The 21,409-nt window shown below is 53.5% G+C and overlaps 9 protein-coding genes across 9 annotated transcripts; 4 read left to right on the forward strand and 5 right to left on the reverse strand.

The window, feature by feature from the left end:
* Nucleotides 1-228: 228 nt before the first annotated feature.
* On the forward strand, nt 229-2,558 carry J4E87_001443 (uncharacterized protein; the record flags this gene model as incomplete). The annotated part of the gene is made up of 2 exons (XM_049373087.1): nt 229-518; nt 569-2,558. 2 exons carry the CDS (start codon nt 229-231, stop codon nt 2,556-2,558), a joined length of 2,280 nt encoding a protein of 759 aa, XP_049237745.1.
* Nucleotides 2,559-3,082: 524 nt separating this feature from the next.
* Nucleotides 3,083-4,266, reverse strand: J4E87_001444 (uncharacterized protein; the record flags this gene model as incomplete). Its single annotated transcript, XM_049373088.1, has 3 exons — nt 3,083-3,339; nt 3,404-3,822; nt 3,896-4,266. The coding sequence occupies 3 exons, from the start codon at nt 4,264-4,266 to the stop codon at nt 3,083-3,085; spliced, it is 1,047 nt and encodes a 348-aa protein (XP_049237746.1).
* Nucleotides 4,267-4,911: 645 nt separating this feature from the next.
* Nucleotides 4,912-5,993, reverse strand: ISU1 (iron-binding protein; the record flags this gene model as incomplete). Its single annotated transcript, XM_049373089.1, has 4 exons — nt 4,912-5,063; nt 5,121-5,417; nt 5,572-5,731; nt 5,988-5,993. 4 exons carry the CDS (start codon nt 5,991-5,993, stop codon nt 4,912-4,914), a joined length of 615 nt encoding a protein of 204 aa, XP_049237747.1.
* A 137-nt stretch (nt 5,994-6,130) lies between these two features.
* J4E87_001446 (uncharacterized protein) lies at nt 6,131-8,715 on the reverse strand (the record flags this gene model as incomplete). Its single annotated transcript, XM_049373090.1, has 3 exons — nt 6,131-6,275; nt 6,330-8,556; nt 8,688-8,715. The coding sequence occupies 3 exons, from the start codon at nt 8,713-8,715 to the stop codon at nt 6,131-6,133; spliced, it is 2,400 nt and encodes a 799-aa protein (XP_049237748.1).
* A 352-nt stretch (nt 8,716-9,067) lies between these two features.
* On the reverse strand, nt 9,068-12,254 carry J4E87_001447 (uncharacterized protein; the record flags this gene model as incomplete). The annotated part of the gene is made up of 3 exons (XM_049373091.1): nt 9,068-10,285; nt 10,338-11,786; nt 11,832-12,254. 3 exons carry the CDS (start codon nt 12,252-12,254, stop codon nt 9,068-9,070), a joined length of 3,090 nt encoding a protein of 1,029 aa, XP_049237749.1.
* Nucleotides 12,255-12,711: 457 nt separating this feature from the next.
* Nucleotides 12,712-13,717, reverse strand: J4E87_001448 (uncharacterized protein; the record flags this gene model as incomplete). The annotated part of the gene is made up of 3 exons (XM_049373092.1): nt 12,712-12,939; nt 13,001-13,521; nt 13,570-13,717. 3 exons carry the CDS (start codon nt 13,715-13,717, stop codon nt 12,712-12,714), a joined length of 897 nt encoding a protein of 298 aa, XP_049237750.1.
* Nucleotides 13,718-14,614: 897 nt separating this feature from the next.
* Nucleotides 14,615-15,574, forward strand: NCS1 (Neuronal calcium sensor 1; the record flags this gene model as incomplete). Its single annotated transcript, XM_049373093.1, has 3 exons — nt 14,615-15,002; nt 15,053-15,348; nt 15,395-15,574. The coding sequence occupies 3 exons, from the start codon at nt 14,615-14,617 to the stop codon at nt 15,572-15,574; spliced, it is 864 nt and encodes a 287-aa protein (XP_049237751.1).
* A 640-nt stretch (nt 15,575-16,214) lies between these two features.
* On the forward strand, nt 16,215-18,261 carry J4E87_001450 (uncharacterized protein; the record flags this gene model as incomplete). Its single annotated transcript, XM_049373094.1, has 3 exons — nt 16,215-17,310; nt 17,364-18,137; nt 18,194-18,261. The coding sequence occupies 3 exons, from the start codon at nt 16,215-16,217 to the stop codon at nt 18,259-18,261; spliced, it is 1,938 nt and encodes a 645-aa protein (XP_049237752.1).
* Nucleotides 18,262-19,434: 1,173 nt separating this feature from the next.
* J4E87_001451 (uncharacterized protein) lies at nt 19,435-21,135 on the forward strand (the record flags this gene model as incomplete). Its single annotated transcript, XM_049373095.1, has 1 exon — nt 19,435-21,135. One exon carries the CDS (start codon nt 19,435-19,437, stop codon nt 21,133-21,135), a length of 1,701 nt encoding a protein of 566 aa, XP_049237753.1.
* Between the last annotated feature and the right edge of the window lie 274 nt (nt 21,136-21,409).

The raw sequence follows: 21,409 nt of genomic DNA on the forward strand, positions 1-21,409 counted from the left end.
GGTGTGTCTCGAATATCTTGCTTGCTTGACTTGGTTGTACGCCGCCACACATAACGTCATGCCACGGCACGCTGACAGGGGTTGACGACGCGCAAGTGGAGCGTCCATCTTGATCTCGAACCTGGAACCGTTAGCCTGCACTGACGTCGCGGGTAGCCCGTCACTGGTGCTGATAGTCGTGTTTGACGTTTTGGACTTCGATGTTCGCTCGTGTGCCAACTGTGGAAGATGTCGCCTGCTACTGCTACGAAGAAGCCCGTCGTTACCAAATCGCCGGCTGCCAAACCCCCGGTGAAGAAGGCGACGGCTCCAAAGCCAGCCCCAGCGAGCCAATCAGCGTCCAAGCCGCCGGTACCAGCTGCTGTTAAGAGGAAGAAGAAAGATGACCTCGGTGCTGGATTGCGGATCTCGAAAGACAATGTGGAAGCGCATCCGGCTGGACCACCGCGCTTTGGCGAGTTGACACAGGCAGAACGGGCTTTCACGTTAGCCTCGACGTTCTTGTCCGGCGTTCTGGCGTAAGCACGTCCATGTCCACCCCCAGATACACCTAACTAATACCTGACAGTATAAGCGCATCCCAATTCCTAGGCGCACCGCTAAAGTTGATTGACCCGCAATTCTACGATGGGTATATGGCATATACCAAAGAATGCTTCGCCATCCTGATCACCTGTCTAACCCAATGGTGGGCTCCCACTGTCGTTCGTGTATCTGGCGACTCCAGCATGGTCGGCCAACTTATCAAACGCAAAGATGGATCGTTGCAATGCAACTTTGCCGATCGCATGGTCCTCATGGCAAACCATCAACTTTACACTGACTGGCTGTATATATGGTGGATCGCATATACGAACAACATGCACGGCTTCATCTACATCATTCTGAAAGAGTCGCTGAAGAACATTCCTATCATCGGATGGGGCGCCCAGTTCTACAACTTCATCTTTCTATCTAGAAAATGGGAGGAAGACCAGCGCACATTCAAGAAACATCTCAGCAAATTGAACAAGAAGGGAGACCCTATGTGGCTCATCATCTTTCCTGAGGGCACGAATCTGTCCAAGACTACACGGGAAAAGAGCCAGCAATGGGCGAAGAAGAATGGGCTGCAGGACATGAAGCACCAACTGCTTCCACGCAGCACTGGTCTCAAGTTCTGCCTCAACGAATTGAGGGAAACAACAGATTGGCTGTACGACTGTACCATCGCATACGAAGGTGTGCCAGAAGGGCAATTCGGTCAAGATATCTTCACTCTGCGCTCTTCTTTCTTCGAAGGCAGGCCTCCGAAATCAGTGAACATGCACTGGCGACGATTCCACCTCGACGACATCCCATATGAGAACACACACGCTTTTGAAGTCTGGCTAAGAAACCGTTGGAGGGAGAAGGACTACATGCTAGAATACTTCAGTCGCCACAACCGCTTCCCCGCAGAAGATTTCTGGAAGAACCACCTGGACATGGACACCAAGAGCGAGAGCAGCAGAGGCGGAAACAAGACCATCCGAACCGTCCCCCGCCCAGCCGTCCAAATCGAAACCGAAGTCAAAAGTGGTAACTGGAACGAATTCGTCAAGATCTTCGCTCCAATAACCTCCGTCATGATGGCCCTAACCGTAGCCTACGGTGCATCCCCCGAAGACCTACCCATTCCCGGCGCCAAAGAATTCTTCCAAACGCACATGAAAACACTGCTAGGTCAAGACGGCGATATCAAAGGCCTTCCAAGCCCCGAGCAACTAGAAAAGATGATTGAAGGCGCCGCTCAAATGGGCGCAGCGCAAGCCGCAGGGCCAAAAGAAGTACCAGAAGTACAACGGCTTACGCAAGAAAACCTCGCCAAACTAGTCAAAGAAACAGCTATTGCAAGCGGCGCTGTAATGCCCAACGGGATGAGAAGAGCAAGCACAGCATTGCCGCCACCAATGACCAAGACGCTACAAACGCCCACTGCTGCGACACCAGCAGTAAGGCGAGCCCAAAGCGCGGTAAACCTCCCTACATCCTCAGCGAAGAAACCCACACCCACTGCACCTAAACCAGGCACCGCGGCACACGCCCGCGCGAACCCCGCGGCAGCAACCGCAACCAAGAAACCCACTCCTCAACCAACAGGTCCCATGAAAGAAGTAATGACAGCCTCAGGCGTCATGATCAAAGTCCCTCAAACCGAAGTTGAACAAGCCAAGAAAACAGGCACGCTGACCATGGCAAATGGCGTCAAGATCAAGATCGGCAAAGAAGACATCGAAAAAGCGCAGCAGGAGAAGAAGGGGACTACGTTGATGACGGCAGGCGGTGTGCCCATCAAGGTGACGCCTAGCGGTGCTGTGCAAGTGCCTGAAAAGGTGGACAACAAGGGGCAAGCGGCGGCTGTGAAGAAGACGGGGGAGTTGGCGGGGAAGATGGGGGATTTGTCGACGGCGAAGAAGATGGAGGGGAAGAAGGCGCCTGCTAAGATAGGGGGTGCGGGGAATGGGATGGCGAAGAAAGGGACTGCTGCGAATGGGGCGGCGAAGAAACCGGGTGCTGCGGCTCCGAGGAAGCTTTGAGATGGGTGTTATGAGGATATGGGTATAGGTTTTTTTGGGTATGGGTATAGTATAACCGGGGTATTTGTTTGGCGTTGAACTAGTATTTATGACTAGGTTTTGGATAGTTTGTTTGTTTGTATGTAAGATATCGATATGCCATCATTGGATTTGAAGCAGAATAGCCCATCCCGTGCACCGATACACTGTTACTCGAGCCCCCAGTCCCAATCGTCATACCGAAAGAACCCATAACCTCAGACACTGCTCTCACTAACCGCTATACCAAGTCGTCTTCTTGACCTGCGTATCCATCCATTCTGAGCGTTCAAGCAATCGTCCATCGTTCGTCCTTGCGCCACTAAATGAACACAGCGTTAATACCTCAATCCCTCTTTCAATGTGAGGATCAAACAAGACGAAGAATCCAAAATCCAAACAACCATCCAACAAGATTGTGCATCAAATCCTCTTGTACAACAACCCACAAACCCTCGCAGCGGATACCACATCAAAAACACGAAAAAATCCATGTACAACAAACATTACCTCTTCTTCCTCGCAGCCTCCTCCTGCTGTAACTTGTGCATCTTAGCTCGTGCGCTCTTGCTGCCACCCAATTTGGGTCCCGTAATAGGTGGCGGCGCACCCTTGACAGGAGGGGCAGGTGGTTTCCTCGCTTGTTGTTTCGCTTCCATGGATTCGAAGTATTCGTTGCGGAACTGCTCGACGAGGGCGTCATCGGTGTTGGTGGAGGTGTTGGCGTGGGGGTTTGCGGGGGTTGTGGAGTCGAAGAAGTCGACTGGTGGGGATGTTAGTATGGAGGTTGTGGTAGGGGGAAAGGGAGAGAGGGGAAGGGAACGTACGTTTGGCTTCTTTCAGTACAGCTTCGACCATCTGGTCGCGTCGTTTGTCTTCTTCCGTCTTGCCGTTGGCTTTGGGCTTGCGCCACGCGTAGCCGTACTTGTCTCGTCGCGCTTTGCTTGCCGGCGGCTCTGGCTCGCCCTTGTCCCATCGTTTCCAGGCTTGTTCGGTGCGCGCCGCAGCATCAGGGCCCAGGTCTACTTCCTGGAGCTTGCCCTGGCCTGCCGCCAACCGGTTGCTATGTTCGTTATCCGCGGGACTCTCGGTGCTACTGGTCGCGCCTTGTGTCGATAAACTGGTGGCGAAGGTATGTCGCAGATCTGGTGCGATGGCGGCTACGGAAGCCTGGAGGTGGTTTGGTATGGGCCAGCCGTACTGGCGATAGTTCTTTTCAGCCATGCGGGCTTCTACGTATTCCGACCTGGCACATTAGCCTCCATGCTTGACGGTGCCCCCATTCGAGCCTGCTGTAATCTGGCGAAGAGTCCACTCACATCTGCTTGTCATCGCGGTCTACCACTTGTCCCGTCTGCGCGACGAAGCGGCTGGTATACTGGTCTGGCCGGGGCGCTTCTATTTGCACCACCTCTGTCCGCGGCGGCTCTGCTTTGCGCGTAGTTTCCTTCAGTCGGTCGCGGGGCCGCTTTCGGTTGCGCAATATCTCTTTCAGGTTCGGCACCGACTCTTCTTCATCGTTGGCTTCGGTCGGCGAGACAGGCGCGTCGTTGGGAGTCGCAGCAACGGGCGTATGCGAGGCGGAAACAGTAGGCGCATCGTCTTCGGTATAGACGCGCTTCGGGTGCGCGATCTTGCGGCGCTTGAATCGTATAGCGGGGACTGCCTCGTCTTCTTGAGCCGTCGACATGCTGGGCACTTACGGGAGAGTCGGGAGTGAAGCGTGGGTTGGAGAGGTAGAGTTTCGGAGGACGACCTGGGCCGAGGCGTGAACCACGCAAGGGTCCAAAGCGTCATAAGCCCTTTCACTCTTACCTAGACTTCATGACGGAGGCTAAACGGTTCGCATAACTAGAGCATGATCTACGTACATCTGGATTTAGACGCGATCTGGGGTTGCAGGAGCGCAATAAGACTGCGGTACCCTTTTATGCATGCATCATCTGACGACGATTAACAGACGTAGAGCACCTACATGGCGTGACACTCAGCTCATAGGACGACCACGTAGCCGACTTCCGCTGTTGCGTACTACAATTCAGATAGGTCTAACTCCACCCTCCTCAGCAGTTGCCTCTGCCGTTACTTCATAACGCATCACACAACAACTCAACCCCATGGCTTCGCATTAAGAATTTTGTTCATTGCGATAAAACATATGTACTCTCAGCCTACTATACAGGAAGCCAGCCGCCGTAACGCTCAAACGCCCAAGTCATACCCGGTACATTGAGTAGCGAAAGACTGAATGCAGGTAACATCAGGAAACTTCCCTTTCCAACCATCCTTCTCATCCCCTTGGTATCAATTTACATCATCATTGTCATCGTCCTTCCTAAGCCGTCGCTGAGGAAACAGTCTCAATCTCCACCTTTGGCAGCGGCGCCGACTTGCCGCCAAGGTCTGTTTGCCGTGCGTTGGGGTTCTTGGTGTAGTAGTTGGAGATGGCGGATTTGATGGCGTCTTCAGCAAGCATAGAGCAATGCACTGCGAGCAGTTAGTAATCTGGTCCTGGTTCTCGCTTTCGTATTGTGGGATACTCACGCTTTACAGGTGGTAGGCAAAGCTCCTTTGCAATCTCTGTGTTCTTGATCCTCGACGCATCCTCCAGTGTCATGCCCCGGACCAATTCCGTCAGGTAACTCGAACTCGCAATCGCGCTACCGCAGCCGAAGGTCTTGAACTTGACATCGCTAATGGTGTTGCTGTTAGGGTCGACACGGATCTGGAGCTTCATGACGTCGCCACATGCGGGTGCGCCGACTAGTCCAGTACCGACGTCGTTGTCCGTCTTGGACATGGATCCGACATTGCGAGGCTTGTTGTAGTGGTCGAGCAGTGCTGCGAATGTTAGCTGAGCGTTCTCAGATATAATTAGTCGGAGATGGTGGTGCGATGACGAGGTGATTCCGATCGGACTCCCGTGTCGCCACCACATCGGTTTTCCGAACGAGAGGAAAGAGCGACTTATCTTTCTCGTGGTACTGCCGCCGACCGACTGCTGCGACTGCGGGTGCTGTTGTGCGAATGGGCGAAACGATGCTGGGCCTGGCGGCGGTTGCGAGCACTCTTCCTGCCTGAGCGGGCACTGCTGCTGCGACTCTCCTGAACATGGTGGCGATCGATGTGTGTGGTGTCTTGAGGTTCGGTAGTATCTTTGGTGAGTTTTGGCAATAGTTCGGGTAGCGGTTGGATGTTGGTGTAGGTGTAGCGGAGGTGGATGGCGACGGACAATTGAAGTAATGATGAAAAGCCACGCCCGGCCGCCGGCGACGTAATGTCCGTGCGCACACATACCCCACACTTATCATGGAATCATCTCGGAGAACCGCTCCAGATCACCGGCGAACGAGTGCTATCTCCGTTCGTCCTGCTATCAGATGGAACTTCAGCTCCATTCATATCGCCTACAGCCATGCTGATGCTATCTAGCAGCTTGCGCCGCAATGCTCCCAATCCGCTCTCGTTTCGCCGTTTCATCAATGCTAATGCTAACCCGACACAACTCCGCTTTCGCTATGCTAGTCCGTGGTGAGGGACCTAGACCCGCTGTCTTACAAACGTCGGAAGAAATACACGTAGGCAAACTTCTTCATCTCTTCAATGTCCGCCGCCTTGGCCACCTTCTCGTCATTGAAAAGAACCCATGACGCAGCCTGCTCGCCTGGCAACTGCTTGCGCACAAACGCAACGTAGTGTCTATGGCATGTTAGCGAATCCTCTACCGTAATAGTCCAAATGCGGAAAACATACCCGGCGTGTATCGAACTACCCTTATGGCATACTATCGACTGGAGCTGGAAGTTTGCAGGCAGCGTCTCACTACCGGCCAACTTCTTCTCTGTTTGCTCCGCAGGTGCCTCGGAGCTACCGCCTTCGTCGAAATCGCCCGGTGCATCGGGGTGGCTGAACAGCCAGTCGACAGCGCGCTCCATGTCACCACCCGTTTCCTTCAGAGCCTGGCGTGCCTGTGGAGCGTTGAAGCCCATAGCTCCTAGGTTCTCGATTTTTTCAGGGTCGAGAACAGATGCAGCGGCTGCGCCTCCACCAGAACCAGCGTTGAAGTCGACGGGGTCGTCGATATCTGGATCCTCCATATGTCCAATCAGCCAGTTCATCGCTGCTTCGGCATCTTCGTTACCAGTGGCATGTAGAGCCTTTTCACATCGAACTCTAGGGAATCCCATAGCCTCAAGCATCGAAAGTGCCGCCTCGTTGGGTGACCACTTCGAACTGCCCGACGCTCCTGTGTCTACATCTTCTGGGAGAAGCTCCTCTCCTTCTGCCAAACCATTTGACTTGTAGGCATCGAAGGAGAAAGGTTCATCGTTGACAATGACAGGAACATCCTGCTTGGTAGGCACCCAGTTGACCAGTTCAAATCGCCTAGCGTTGACGGCCAACACTGTAGGGAAGGTCTTGAACATGCTCCGCTTTGTGAAGCCATCCTTGCTGCCACATGCCCCGCAAGTAAGCTCAACTAATTCCTCGGCTGTGAAGATGTCAAGACACTCCTTCAGCGTGACTGGCTCGAACTCTTCCTTTTCTTCCTTCTTGCCGTCGCTGTTGGTGACGTCCATCTGTGAGTCTTTCGGTATCCGTCGGATGGGGACCGGGATGGAAATGTTCTCCTGCTCGTCTGTCTTGTAACGAACGCGCTTGCAACTGACACACTGTAGCCGCTGTTCCATAGCAAAGCGGAAAGCACCGACCGGATCCTTATGGGGCTCAACGTGCTTGCTACGTGAAACAAGTTGGAGTACGTGTAGGAGCAGTTCGAACGCGTCCTGTTGTCGCATAGTTGAGAACTCGGCGTGGCCTCGTCCGATCAGGTGCTTGAGCATGGCAGGCGCGAGGCCGCGCTGGTGTGGAACCTCTGGGTTGTGCTCATTGGTGATGACGTCGCTATCTGGCTTCGAGTATCGACCAGAGATCATGCCGTCTGCGATTTTGCGCATCTGAGTTTCCAAGTCCTCTGCAGGGAGTGGCGCCTCTGGCGGAGCTTCGTTGGGAAGGTAGTAACGGTCTTTGAACTCTGGAATGGAGAACAAGGCCTGCAGGGTGCTGTTCAGGTAGCAGCTGTTGCCCAGGTTCTTCAATCCTGTGAAGTCTGGCCCGAACAATGGCTGCAGTTCCTTGCCGTCTTCGGTGACCATAGCAAAGTCCCAGCGCAAGTTCTGCTCGACCTGCATTTCGGTAAGACTCTTCTCAGTCTTCACCCTGTCCTTGATGTTGATGCCCCAGTGTGCTAGGTGGTCCGGTAATTCTGGATCGATGCGCTCTTCGTCACAGGCGTAGCAGTAGATATCAGCCGTGCCATCCGCGGTGAGAGATCCGAGCTTGACCGCGACTGGATGGCCAGTCGACTTGGTGTGCCCTACACCGTGTGAGTTGCCACCAACGCCACCGAACTGCTGACGACCACAGCCCAGATTGCCGCAGGTCAAGCAAAGCCAGAGGTTTTCGTTAAGCTCGCACTCCGAGCAGTGTCCCAGGTTCTGCGACTCGATCTGTCGCGCCGCTTGTTGTTCCAGACAGAGGGTATGTTCGCAAGCAGTCAACTCCTGTTCCCACGCCTTGACCTCCTGCTGCTTCGCGAACGTGTTCGCCTTGAGAACTGCGTCCACAATGTTGGGCAACTTCCCCGAGCTCTTATCTACATCGTCAACGCCGCACTCGTAGCACTTGACTTGCGTTGTGGTATCGTAGCGGTCTGCTTCGGTCTCAGCTGCCACGGCAAGCTTGGTCATCTTCTGAGGAGGCTCATCGCGCTTGACCCTTTTTCGCGTGCGCTTGATATTGAGGACGAGGGGGTGGTTCGTGAACGACACGTGGAGGAGAGAGTGGTTGCGATCGCTCGTACACCCACCATTGAAGCAGTAGAGGCACACGTCGAGGCCGGTGGGGTCGTCGATCGAGTCGAAGCACTGGGTGCAGTCCTCCCGGTACACAGACTGCGTTGGCCCTGGTGGATGGAGCTCTGAGACGTGTTAGTACTGTCTAGGGTGAGGATGTAGCCATAGAGCAAATGAAGGCGCCTGAAGCATGTTTGCCACTCTTCATTTCTTTTGCTGTATGAGAATGGAGTCGGGGGAAAGATTTGGTACTTACCGGGCGCGTTTACGTGCGTACAGGCCATGTTTGGTCAAAGTTGATGTGGGCGAGGTACGGTGTAGAAAGTCGCGACGGTTTGCACGTAAATTCGGTTGTTATGACATAGGCTAGGCTTCTAGAGCTCCTCCCCGCGGCGGGGCAAACAAAAGTGGATACCTGCCACCACTACCGAAAGAAAGGTAGTCACCACGCGACAGCTCCACTCTAGCTCAGAAGTCACGTCTGAGTTCAAACAAGTTGGAAAATTGTTTTAACATTCCTTTGACTTGATTTCATGGAGGGGATGCTAAATTTGAAGGAGTCTCAACAGTTTTATAGATCGAGACTTATACAAGATGTACTATTAAAACTACACGCCTGTACTCATACATTATCACCTATTTCCCCTGCTGCCGTGCGTTGACAGACCAGTTCTGGAACTGAGTAAACAGCACAGGCTGTAGAGGAGACTTCTTGTCCGCAAACCACTGCTTCTGCGTCTCAGCATAAACGTCCACCACACCAGCATAGTTTCCTTTGTCGAGACCAACAAGGACCTTGACGACATGGAGACTGGCGGAACCACATGCATCTGCATGGACTTTTGAGCCGTTGCCTAGCTTCGCCTCCTCGTGAATACCCTTCAGCAGCTCCCATACATCTTCGACGTTCTCTGGCTTCGGGAGAGGTGCTTTGCGCTTCGTGCGGGTGTCGAAGAACGACTTTAGCATCTTGGCCGCTTTGTCTGCCGTCTGCTTGTTTGCGTTTGCTCGGGTGCGACGGAGTACTGGGAGGAGGATTTCCAGAGTGAGGGCGTTGGAGTATTGCTTCTCCATGTACACGGCAAGTAGATCCAGGACCCTTGACTTGAACTGTACGACATTCTGCTTTGCGTCCGTTCGCTCCTTCTTCTTGCTGGTTGTCTTGCTGCGCTCCTTGAAAATCTTGCTGAGATGTGGATCAAGCGCCATCATCTGGTCGTCATCCATGTCTGACTCGTCGGATGTTTCTTCTGCCGCCTCTCCGTCGATGGTCGGCTTCGAGGTCTGGAGGGTCATAGCGAGCATGTTGTCGAACTGAGTCAGCTCTGCGTCTTCCTCCTCACTTTCGTCGCTATCGTCATCATCAGAGCCTGACTCAGAAGCCTCGTCGCTGTCTGCTTCCTCCCCATCAACCATCTCAACGTCTGAGTCGTCTTCATCCTCATCGCTTGAGCCTTCCTCCTCCGCGTCTTCATCGCCCTGATTGAACAATTCTTTCTGTCCTTCAAGGTTCTCTTCGGTCTCCAGGATCTCAGTCAGTGAGCGCAACCCTTCGGCACTGATCTCGGATGCGAATATAGAGAAAGCTTCTTCACCGATTCGTCGGAACAACGTTCGTTCATTTCCTGAGAAAGAGAGTACGATCTCGACGAAAGCATTCTGGCCGTCGGAAGTTGAAGCCTTGCTCTTCTTCTTCGATGACGCCTTTCGTGACGCTTCGAAGGCTTTGTAGGAAGCATCGAGGTCATCGAGCATCATGACGGCATCGCCCTCGCCATTGTAGGCTTGCAAGAGAGTTAGAGAGTATAGAAGCAGGAAGCCCTGTGCTGCCATCTCATTGCCAGCTATTGATCCCTGGTGGCACTGCGTTAGTCAAGCGTAAAACAACAGGAGATAGTATACATACTGTCGCAGAGATGGCGTCAATGGTGCTAAGCGCCTTCTCCATGGTACTCAGAACCGATTCATCTGCTTTGAAAGCAAGATCCAGTTTTGCAGACTTGCCATTCCTCGCTCTTATCATATCCAATACCATGAGGGCAACATCTGACCGAGCGCCCAACTTTACGTCCAACAGCTTAGTTAAACAAGATGATAATCGCTCTTGAAACGTTGTACGGCTGCGATCACTGATTGGAGGAAGAGGCATTTTCTTCGTATCCGCCTTCTTTGAGGGAACGAAATAAGCGCACTCCACCAGTGTCTCCAAGATCTCCCGCAGCCAGTTGGACTTTCGGTCTTCTGCAGCGCCACCTTCGCGTAGGTGAGCGATGTCCTTCTTGAAGGTCTTTTCGTTGAACCTCTCGTATCGCTTGTACTGTCTGATCGTGTTCAGGAGCAGGTCTGCGATGGCCTGGCGACGGCTGTCTGCAACGTTCTGTTCTTCGCTTTCAGGACGCAGGATCAACGACTTGAGGTGGCGCATAATCTTCATCAAACTCTTATCATCTGCAGACGCGAGAATCTGCTCCAGCGTTTTGGTCCTGGTGATCCGGTCAAACTCGACGCTACCGTGTTTTGAGGTCAATGCGACGAAGATGGGAAGTGCTGTTCCATCTTCTTGCTCCACCCTAAGCTGGACGGAACTCAACGCAGCTAACGCGGCGGAATGAAGGAACCGGTCTTCTTTCTTGCTTTGGTTGATCAGGGTGCGCATCAGATTGGGGCTGAACAAGGCAGAGACAGCCCATTCCGGCACACATATGATCATGCTGCTCAACAGCTTGAATCCCCAAGCTTTACGTTCATGGGATGCCGAGGAAGAGAACAGACTGCTGTCTACAGTATCGATCCAGAACTGCGGGAATTCTGTCTTGTCCTTGGAACTACTCTTACTGTGTTGATCTCTTCGCAAGATCTCGGCAAAGACCAAGTCCCAGGCGAAGGACGGGTTCGAGCTCGTAGTTCCGGTCTTAATGGTTTTTTCTTCGCCATCTTCCGATTCGTTCTTGTTGAAGTCCTCCTTCAAAATCTTAGCAAGTCGCGAGCGTTCCTTCCTTGCCAGAGGATCCTTTTCGTGCCAAACGCTTTCAGGCAATGTCGCTGGATAACTTGCTTGGACGGTAAGCCACACAGCTACGCCTTCAGGCGTAGAAACGAGCTTGAACGTGTTGAGACGTTCGAGTATCTCCTCGACACATTTTTGGTACTGCGATTGGCCTTTCAAGCTCCTCACTGCTTCGACGAGGACCATGCCGCATTCTTCTCGGAGCCAGGGAATGTCGCGTGCCATTCGATAGACATTGTCCAAGAGCTTGTTCCAGGCATCCAGCGAAAGTTCTGGTTCGATAAGTATCGATGATTGCATGATGGCCTTGAACCCAAAGAGCTTTCCGATGGTATGATCCCGTTTTTCCTGTACTTGTTAGCATTGCGACATCCAGCGCGTCCATGTTCCTACCTTTCCTGGCACGTTGCCCTTGGCTTTGGTCTTCTCCTCTACCATCTTGATGACAGCCGCCACATCAAGCTGCGAACCTTCGATAGCATCCTGCTTTACTGCAAATAGTTGTCGCAATAATTCGGTGAGCGTGAGCGAGAAGCCGACCCTGGCTGCTTTGCGCTGACTGCAAAGACCTTTGATCAGGCGTACTAACGCGTCCTCCACATCTTTGGGCTGTGGCTTGTTTTCGGGCGAGAATTTGACGATGATCTGTTTGGCGGCTTCAAGACGGACATCGTCTTCTTCGGCTGCCAGGTCTGCGTAAAGCTTAGAGAGCTTCACCTTGTCCGAATTACTTTCTCTGCGCCGCTTCGCCGGAGCTCCGTCAACTTTCTCGCTTTGATCCACCTCGCGCTCCCTCTTGGGTAACTTGCTGCCCATCTTTTACTGATTTCTTGGAGAGTGTATTGGATGTTGTCGCAACGCGACTTCCGCGAAAAGTCGAGCACGGCTCTAGGAAAATTTGGATGCTAACCGAGGATGGACTAGTTGGACAGGGTCCAGCCAACGCGAATCCACTTGAACTGCATGACGTCGGAAGCATGCGAGCTCCATCTGCATACTCATGGGAAATTCAACATTGCACCTCATACAAGAAAAAGACTGAACAGGTCTGCAGGCTACATTAAACGAAAACCTTGCAAAGTAGGTGACCTAACGTCAACGTAGGCTCCAGGCTGTTCATGTTTTTCCTAGGTTGGCGTAAATGCACTGTATCACACAACAGAGAAGACATCATAGTCATTACCGTCAAAAGTGACGACCTTGGTATCAAATTAACCTAATCTGCTCTACGTATGTTCAAGGTGTACATATCAAGTCCATCCCTTGAAAATGATCAGTCATCATCCTCATCCAAGCCTTCGAAGACTCCGATTGGCTTTGGACGGTATGTCGTTGGAGGTGGAGCCTGTTCTTGAGCTGGTCTGCTCGGAGACTGTGCAGCCACATCTTGTGCAGACGCGTCCTGTGCAGCAGCCTCGCTCTGTCCCTGCTCTTGCAACGCCTTCTCCCTAGCCGCGTCCAAATGTGCAGGTATATTGAACTCGTCCAGGTTTTTGCCCTTCTACACAAGGAGATAGGAGTTAGTGTGTGTCTTGTATGAATCTCAGACGTGCCAAACGTACCTCTCGCCAATACTGGAGACTGAATAGAGCGCCCGCGCGGATCTTCTCGTTGCTGGGCCACGGGTACCATGGCAGGTTGCTAGCCTTGAGCTTCTTCAACCATTCTTCTTCCTCTGGGGTGATTTCGAGCGCAGGGCCAGCGGCATCTTCGCCTTCCTTCTGCCCTTGCGCTGCTTCAGTTGCTAGTGCTACTGTCTCTGGTGCGAGAGCAGGTGTGTTGAGGCCATTAGTGGGAATGCCGCTTGAGCCGACCTCATCGTCCTCCTTTTCCTTGTCGGCGGCAGGTACGGGTTCACGGTATGTTGGGGGGACGGTGTGTCGGGAAATGTTGGTCGCGTATTGTAGGAGTTCGTCGAATGGGACCGCGCGCGAGTCTTCGGGGAATGTGGTCACGGTTGTGTCAAAGAGCTCATGGCGCAGTTCTGCGAGCTTCTTGACTGACGTCTTGAGCTGGTCTTCGAGCGCATCGGCTTCTGCACGGAGGTTCTGGATGCGAATGTGATTTGCCTGGTGTTTGGCGACTGCAGTGCGTCAGTCGTCAATGTCAGCAGACGTGGGAGTTCGCGTACGTTGGTCCAGGCCTTGACTGAGCTCGTCGTCAGCAGCCAGCAGGTCGACGGCAGCTTGCGTGGCCGGGTTGTAGGCAGCGATGGAGTCGACCAATGTTGTCAAGGCCTTCTCGACGCGTTCGAACTGTTCGTTCAGGACGTCTTCCATGCTTGCGTGGTGGGGACCAGCTGTGCCGTCGACAATGGAACAGCGCAGGGTCAGCGAACGTGGATCGGGTGGAGCACGCGCATACACGTGACGTGAAGAGGCGCGGTGGGCGATGGGGTCGTAGGGCTGGCCAGGTGGCCGTGTATGCAGGTTGCGCGCCAGTCGGGCGGAGCTGAATGGCCAGCGAGTGCAGCGCGGTATCTACATTACAGTCGTGAAACCGGGCCTTCAAGCGCGAATCATCCACGGGCGCTTTTGCTAGACTCGCGGGGTTGCCCGCCTTCGACGCATGCGAAAGCGGGACATGACGAAGCGGCCAGGGCTGCCAGGGCCCTCTCGGCGTGGCCGCTATTTGCGTCGACGGGCTGGAAGCCGAGCTGTCACGACGACCAGCCTGCAGCATATATCCTCCGCTCCCCTGCCTCTGCCTGTCTACACCATAGTCCTAGTCTCGCTCCTCTCGCCCACCATATCCGCCATCCACGGTTCTTCCAGCGTGCTGCGCCTCCGTCTCCCAGAAGAGCACCCCGCCGTCGATTGGCCCGCCACTTGCACCCAGCTACCACTCTGATTGCTGCTCCGCCCTCCAACGCCTACCAATTCCCCCGACTGCCTGCCTTTCCTTCCTACATAATCCGGTGCACCCCGAAAGCCTCGACGCACGATATTCCGCACATCTAGCAGCCATGGGTAAATCGTAAGTTCTCTTTCCTTGCTGCTTTGTAATGCGGGGCCATCGCGCCTACCATCCCGACGTTTGGAGATTCCTGCCCTTCACCTCGGACACGCGCGTCGTCGAGTGAAGGCCACACGTTGGACCGGACCTCGTCATGGACCCTTCACCCAGGCGCAAATACCGCCCGCTCGACCCCACACTCGATCGCCCACGGCACAAGCATGTTCCAAGAGCTCTACATCCACGACCGCAAGAAGCCCGCGCATACACTACCGCTGCCTCACGTCCCGTCACAGGCGCACGGAATCCCGCTGCTGGAGCACGACCACCCGCCTCTGCGGTTCGCGCGCCGCCATCACAGCGACGTACCCCGTCATGACGAGTCCGGCTATGCGCACTACAAGGATATGCGGGAAATCGCCTTGGCGAATGCCATACGCGAGTTGGAAGACGAATTGGGGTCGCGCTGCGGAATCAAGTGCTTGGAATTGCAGAACCAACAGCTGATTGTACATCGCTATAGCCAGAGTAAACTATCACAGCAAGAGCTGGCCGACCTCCAGAAAGCGACACACTTCGACAAGAAAGAGCTACAGCAATGGTACAAAGGTGCGCACGCAGTGGGGCAACTGGGTTGGACTGTGACTGAGTACATACAGGCTTCCTGAAGGACTGTCCCTCGGGCATGCTCACCAAGGAGGAGTTCCAAAAGATCTATAAGCAGTTCTTTCCGTTTGGGGATCCGTCGTCATTTGCAGATTACGTCTTCAATGTCTTCGATGCAGACAAGTCCGGCACAATCGACTTCAAGGAGTTCATCTGCGCATTGAGCGTCACGAGTCGCGGCAAGATGGAGGACAAGCTAGACTGGGCGTTCCAGCTGTACGACATTGACGGAGACGGCAAGATCAGCTACGAGGAGATGCTGGCAATCGTAGAAGCCATTTACAAAATGGTACGTAGCCACGCCCTAGGAAGCGCCTCCATACTGACATGTGCAGGTCGGCTCCATGGTTAAGCTCCCGGAAGACGAAGACACCCCCGAGAAGCGCGTTAAGAAGATCTTCCGCATGATGGACAAGGACGAGAACGGCAGCTTAGACATGGCTGAGTTCAAGGAGGGCTCGAAGCGCGACGAGACTATCGTTTCCGCCTTGTCTCTGTACGATGGTCTTGTGTGAGGAAGAGGGTCGATACCCAGTGTCATTTTCTGCTTGTTTCGTTATAGTCGATATCACAGCGCATTTGTGGGATTGGCATACCATTATTCCCTTGCTGTTAGGGTGGATGACCTCGCCTTGGCGTACCGGACATCATGAATGATGTATACAAAGTGCGCATTTCGTTTCCGCGGTCAAGAATGCAACAACAATTTCAAACTTGCTTGATTCTGCACGTTGGTCTGACTGTAAGCCTCACCCAGGAAAGCCTATTTTTGGGTTTCTTTGGTACAAACTTGTAATTGGGCGTCTGCATGGCATGTCGGGTCTGTGTTCTGACGTGACGCAACCTTGCGGGACGCTTTCTTAGGCGGCCTTCAGGGAGCTGGAGCTTTGGACAGGTAGCTTGAGAACAACACATTGCTAGCACCGTGCCGCCTTGCTGTCGTACCATCGCCGGCTGCACGCTATGGACAGATTACCTGTCAAATAATACGCCATCATCTTCTCCTCCGCTGTCGACTTCTGGCGACGTTTGCGCTGCGACGCTACGTTTCGGCATTCCGCCCAGCATCTCAAGCTGACGCCGGCCCGTGGGCTCCACCACGTATTAAAGCCACTTTCACGCGCCTCGTTTATATAGGCAGACACACCTAACACAATGCCGCGATCCGCGATATCAACATGCAGCGCCGCGCTGGCAGCCCTGCTAGCCATTGCACCCTCACCAGCGTCGGCCTTTTACTTCCCAGGCACCGCGCCAACTTCGTACAAGACCGGCGACGCAGTTCCGTTATACGTCAATCGCCTGACACCCGCCGATTCGCAGAACGACCCCAAGCTACGATCCGTCTTCTCCTTCGACTACTACCACCCGCCCTTCCACTTTTGCCGCCCAAAAGATGGCCCCAAAGAAATTCGGGAGAGCTTGGGAAGCATACTGTTTGGCGACCGGATACAGACGAGTCCGTTCGAGCTGAAGATGGGCATGAACGAGTCGTGTAAACTGCTCTGTGAGGCGCCATATCCGGGCAAGGACGCGGCGTTTGTAAACAGCAGGATATACCAGGGCTACGACCTCAACTGGCTGATCGATGGGCTGCCTGCAGCACAATCACTTAGGGAGCCGGGCTCAGACCAGACCTTCTATCAACCAGGCTTCGCGCTGGGTCTTGTAGACGAGGACCAGCCCATGCTCAACAACCACTACGACATCGTCATCGACTACCACGAAGCATCGCCGGGGAACTTCCGTGTCGTTGGTGTGTTGGTAGATCCATACTCGGTGGCAGAATCGAAGAGGCAGGGCGACGATGGGGCGACGTGCAATGGACAGACACCGGTTATTCTGAAAGAGGGCGAGGCTGATGATAACCTGGTCGTCTTCACGTACGGCGTTTACTGGCGACCAAGTCCGACTCCGTTTGCGACCCGATGGGACAAGTACCTCCACGTATACGATCCCAAGATCCACTGGTTCTCTCTTATCAATTCGGCCGTCATCGTTGTCTTCCTCGTCATAATGGTCAGCACCATTCTCGTGCGCACCCTCAAGAAGGATATCGCGCGCTACAACCGTCTGGATCAGTTTGCGCTCGAGGACTTTGGAGAGAGCGGCGACGGCGATGATACAGCGGATGACTCTGGCTGGAAACTCGTACACGGCGATGTATTCAGGCCGCCGAAGAACCCGCTGCTTCTGTCGGTTTTGATTGGCAACGGAGCTCAGCTCTTTGCCATGACAGCGTTGACTATAGGTAAGTCGCCAGAACATATTCCATGTCAGGCCCCTTGCTAACATCAATGACAGTATTCGCGCTTCTCGGCTTCCTCTCTCCTAGCAACCGCGGTGCTCTCGGAACCGTCATCATCATCTTCTACACGCTCTTCGGTTTCTTCGGTGGCTACGCCGCGGCACGTACCTACAAGTTCTTCCATGGCGAGTCGTGGAAACTGTGTTTCTTCTACACCCCAGTCGCTCTACCCGCGATTGTCTTTGGCGTCTTCTTCCTCATGAACCTGTTCGTCTGGGGTCGCGGCGCATCCGGTGCTGTGCCCTTCACCACCATGCTCGTAGTTGTCATCATCTGGTTCGTCATCTCCGTCCCGTTGAGTGTCGCTGGTTCCTGGCTCGGATTCAAGCAAGCCGCCATTGAGCCACCCGTGCGTACAAACCAGATCCCACGCCAGATCCCACCTGTGGGGGGCTACCTGCGCCCTCTTCCTTCCATGGCCTTGGCCGGTGTACTTCCCTTTGGTGCCATCTTTGTCGAACTCTACTTCATCATGAACTCGATCTGGTTCTCAAAGGTCTACTACATGTTTGGTTTCCTCTTCATCTGCTTTGGGCTCATGATCATTACCTCGGCGGCGGTCACAGTACTCATGATGTACTTTTTGCTTTGCGCGGAGAACTACCACTGGCAGTGGAGGTCTTTCTTCACTGCTGGTGCGAGTGCCGCGTACGTGTTTGCTAGTTGCTTGCTCTACTGGATCAAGGATGTGAGCTGGACTAGTTGGACAAGTGGTGTCGTGTACCTGGGATACTCGGCTTTGCTGAGTTCGCTGGTGTTCATTCTGACTGGTATGTTGTAATCTAACCCCCCTGGCTCGTAAACCGCGTACTAACGAAATTAACAGGCACCATCGGTTTCTTCGCCAGCTGGCTATTCACCCTTAAGATCTACAGGTCCATCAAGGTGGACTGAGCGTGGGGTAGTTGTGGAGATCTGCCAGTATACCTTTTCTTTCCTTGGAATCTCAACCCGTCAAGTAGCGTGCGATCATTTGCCAATATAGACATTAAAAAGGCATTTTTTTGCGAAGAAAGATTACCCGTGTATATCCTAGACTAGTCAGCTACACGTGAGAGTGAATCTAGACTCAGTGCTACGCCAAAGCAAACTAACGCGCATCCCATAACCAATATTGGAATATACGCCGTATTCCATGAAACCCACTAGTTTGATAAAAAGGTACTCACTTACTTGTCGCCAGCTCATACTCTAACAGTCTTATCATCCCCAACTGTGTTGATGCCCGATCATTCTGATCAAATTTCCAGTTCTGTTCGTGTTATCCCTGGTCTACTTGCAGAGCACTCTTGTCTCTCCTTCCATGCCTACTCTTTCTCCCATTTTCCATAATGACGTCAACGCCTCACCTTCGCCGATAAGAAAGCCCACCCCTCTTCACCATCCAACGCGTATCCAGCGTCTACAAAAGTAGCAAAACAGCGGGGACCCGCCTATTCTACATCCTACCCGCCCATGCACGTTCGCAAAAGACTGGGACGCGATGTTTATTTCCATCCGGACATCTCTCGGATTACGATGTCTATGCATGGCCCCTGCAGCCATCAGCATGACGCGTTTCCAAATACAGCTTAGCATGCGGGCGCTATCGAGACCCTTCCCGTCGAACTATTCCATGGACCCGTTGAAACCCAAGACCCGAGAGTTTTCCGGGTGAAGATTGTCATGAGTGATGAGACTTTTTTTGCAGAGGTTGGTCGTACGAAGATAAGATTTCAGAAGGCCTTATTAGGGGAATGGAGGCGCGTGCGTATGTAGATGTATATATATATATATGGGTGTGCCGGCGCCCGGTTTGAGGTTTGGAAGTGTTGATGATCAGCTTTTTTTTGGATTGCATCACTGTTGCGATACATCCTTGGTGTTTTAACTTCTTGATTATCAGGCCACTGGGCTTTTGTATCAGTCTTACGAAAGTTGATGATCTTTTATTTTTGTTGAAGTCATCGAGAGACTACTATCTATATATCAAGCTCTTTTGCGCCGCCTACTCCTTACTACTGGACATCTTCGTCACCCCGATTATCGACTTCACATTGCAGACCTCGAGGTCTGAATAAACCCACCATGGCGACAGAAGGCATACAATTCCCCATGACGCGAGACTTCGCCAGCCCATCTAACGACCCAACACACCCCAGCCGACCCTCCTCATCCTCAGATACCACAACCTTCGATGCCGAAAAGCCCGCACCCCTCCACCGCGCGCCAACAGCCGAAGACATAGTCAACCTACCCACCCGCACCCTCTCCAACGATGCCAACCTCGAGGAATACACACAAGAAACCATCTCGGGGCAGATGATGCGCGAAGTACGGTCCAACGCAGGCAAGGTCGAGAAGTACGACTTGGTCACCTTCACCATTGACGACAAGGAGAACCCTAAGAATTGGAGTAAGGCGTACAAGTGGTGGTGTACGATGTGTGTTGCAGCGACTTGCTTTGTTGTTGCGTTCAACTCGGCGGTCATCACAGCGGATCTGGAGGGTGTGAGCGCGGAGTTTGGAGTAAGCGAGGAGGTGGCGCTGTTGACTATTACGCTTTTCGTTGTTGGGTTTGGTGTTGGGCCTATGGCTTTTGCGCCGGCGTCTGAGATCTGGGGGAGGAGACCGGTGTATGGTGTCACGCTTGCTTTGGCTGTCATCTTCACTATTCCTGGAGCTGTCGCGCAGAACATTGGAACCTTGCTGGTGACGCGCTTCATTGCTGGTGTGGCGTTCTCGGCCCCTATGACGCTTGTTGGTGGAACATTAGCGGACATGTGGAGATCGGAAGAGAGAGGTGTGCCTATGGCAGCTTTCAGTGCGGCGCCGTTCATCGGCCCTGGTGTTGGACCTTTGGTCGGCGGTTACCTCAGTCAAGCTGGTGGCTGGCGCTGGCTATACTGGATCCAGCTCATCCTCAGCTTTGTCGTCTGGATCCTCATCACCTTTACCGTACCGGAGACATACGCGCCCAAGATTCTAGACAGGAGAGCGAAGAAGATGCGCAAGGAGACGGGCGATGACAAGTTTGTCACGGAACAGGATCTCGATATGCGACCTTTCAGCCAGCGCCTCCAGCTCTTCCTCCTTCGACCCTTCCAGCTGCTCTTCCGTGAGCTCATCGTCTTTCTGATCACGCTCTACATGTCGGTTCTGTATGGTCTCCTGTACATGTTCTTCGTCGCATACCCAATTGTCTACCAGAAGGGCAAGGGCTGGAGCGCAGGTCCAACGGGTCTCATGTTCATCCCGCTCATCTGCGGTGTTCTGCTCTCCGCTGCATGCGCACCGCTCGTCAACAAACACTACATGAAGCTTGTCGAGAAGCACAACGGCCACCCACCAGCGGAAGCACGTCTGATCCCCATGATGTGCTCATGCTGGTTCATCCCAATTGGAGTTTTTATTTTCGCATGGACAAGTCAGCCCGAGACCCACTGGGCAGGTCCGGCATTCGGCGGTGGCTCTGTGGGCTTCGGCTTCATCTTCCTGTACAACTCAGCCAACAACTATCTCGTCGATTCGTACCAGCACCAGGCTGCGTCAGCGCTGGCGGCGAAGACTTTCCTGCGCAGCTTCTGGGGAGCGGCTGTTGTGTTGTTCACAAACCAGATGTACGAGCGTTTGGGCGATCAGTGGGCCAGTTCTCTCATCGCTTTCATCGGGCTGGCGTGCTGCGCGATTCCTTTCTTCTTCTATTTCTACGGTGCGAAGATTCGTGAGCGTTCTCACTATGCCTACAGTGAGGAGGACAGGAACAAGGAGGAGAAGCTGGGAGCTTAGTCAGGAGAAGGATAATCTGATCGTTTTCTGTTTTGTGGATCTATCATCAAGCTTTCTTCGACTTTTCTTGTTATGCTGCATTGTGGGCGTTTGGTGTTTCACCGGGAAAAGGCCGTGGGAGGGGTCTTGGGATCGAGAGGCTTCTTTCGACATCCATAGCGTATGTTATTCGTAATCCATCAACTTCCTACTTCCAATATGCATCCAAATCCCGATGCGTGCAATCCTGCCAGCGGTTACACAGCTAACTTCGAGTGAGCGAGCTCATTGACAA

Source organism: Alternaria ethzedia, assembly GCF_023757985.1.
Source record: "Alternaria ethzedia strain BMP 0044 chromosome Unknown scaffold_2, whole genome shotgun sequence".
Taxonomy (NCBI): domain Eukaryota; kingdom Fungi; phylum Ascomycota; class Dothideomycetes; order Pleosporales; family Pleosporaceae; genus Alternaria; species Alternaria ethzedia.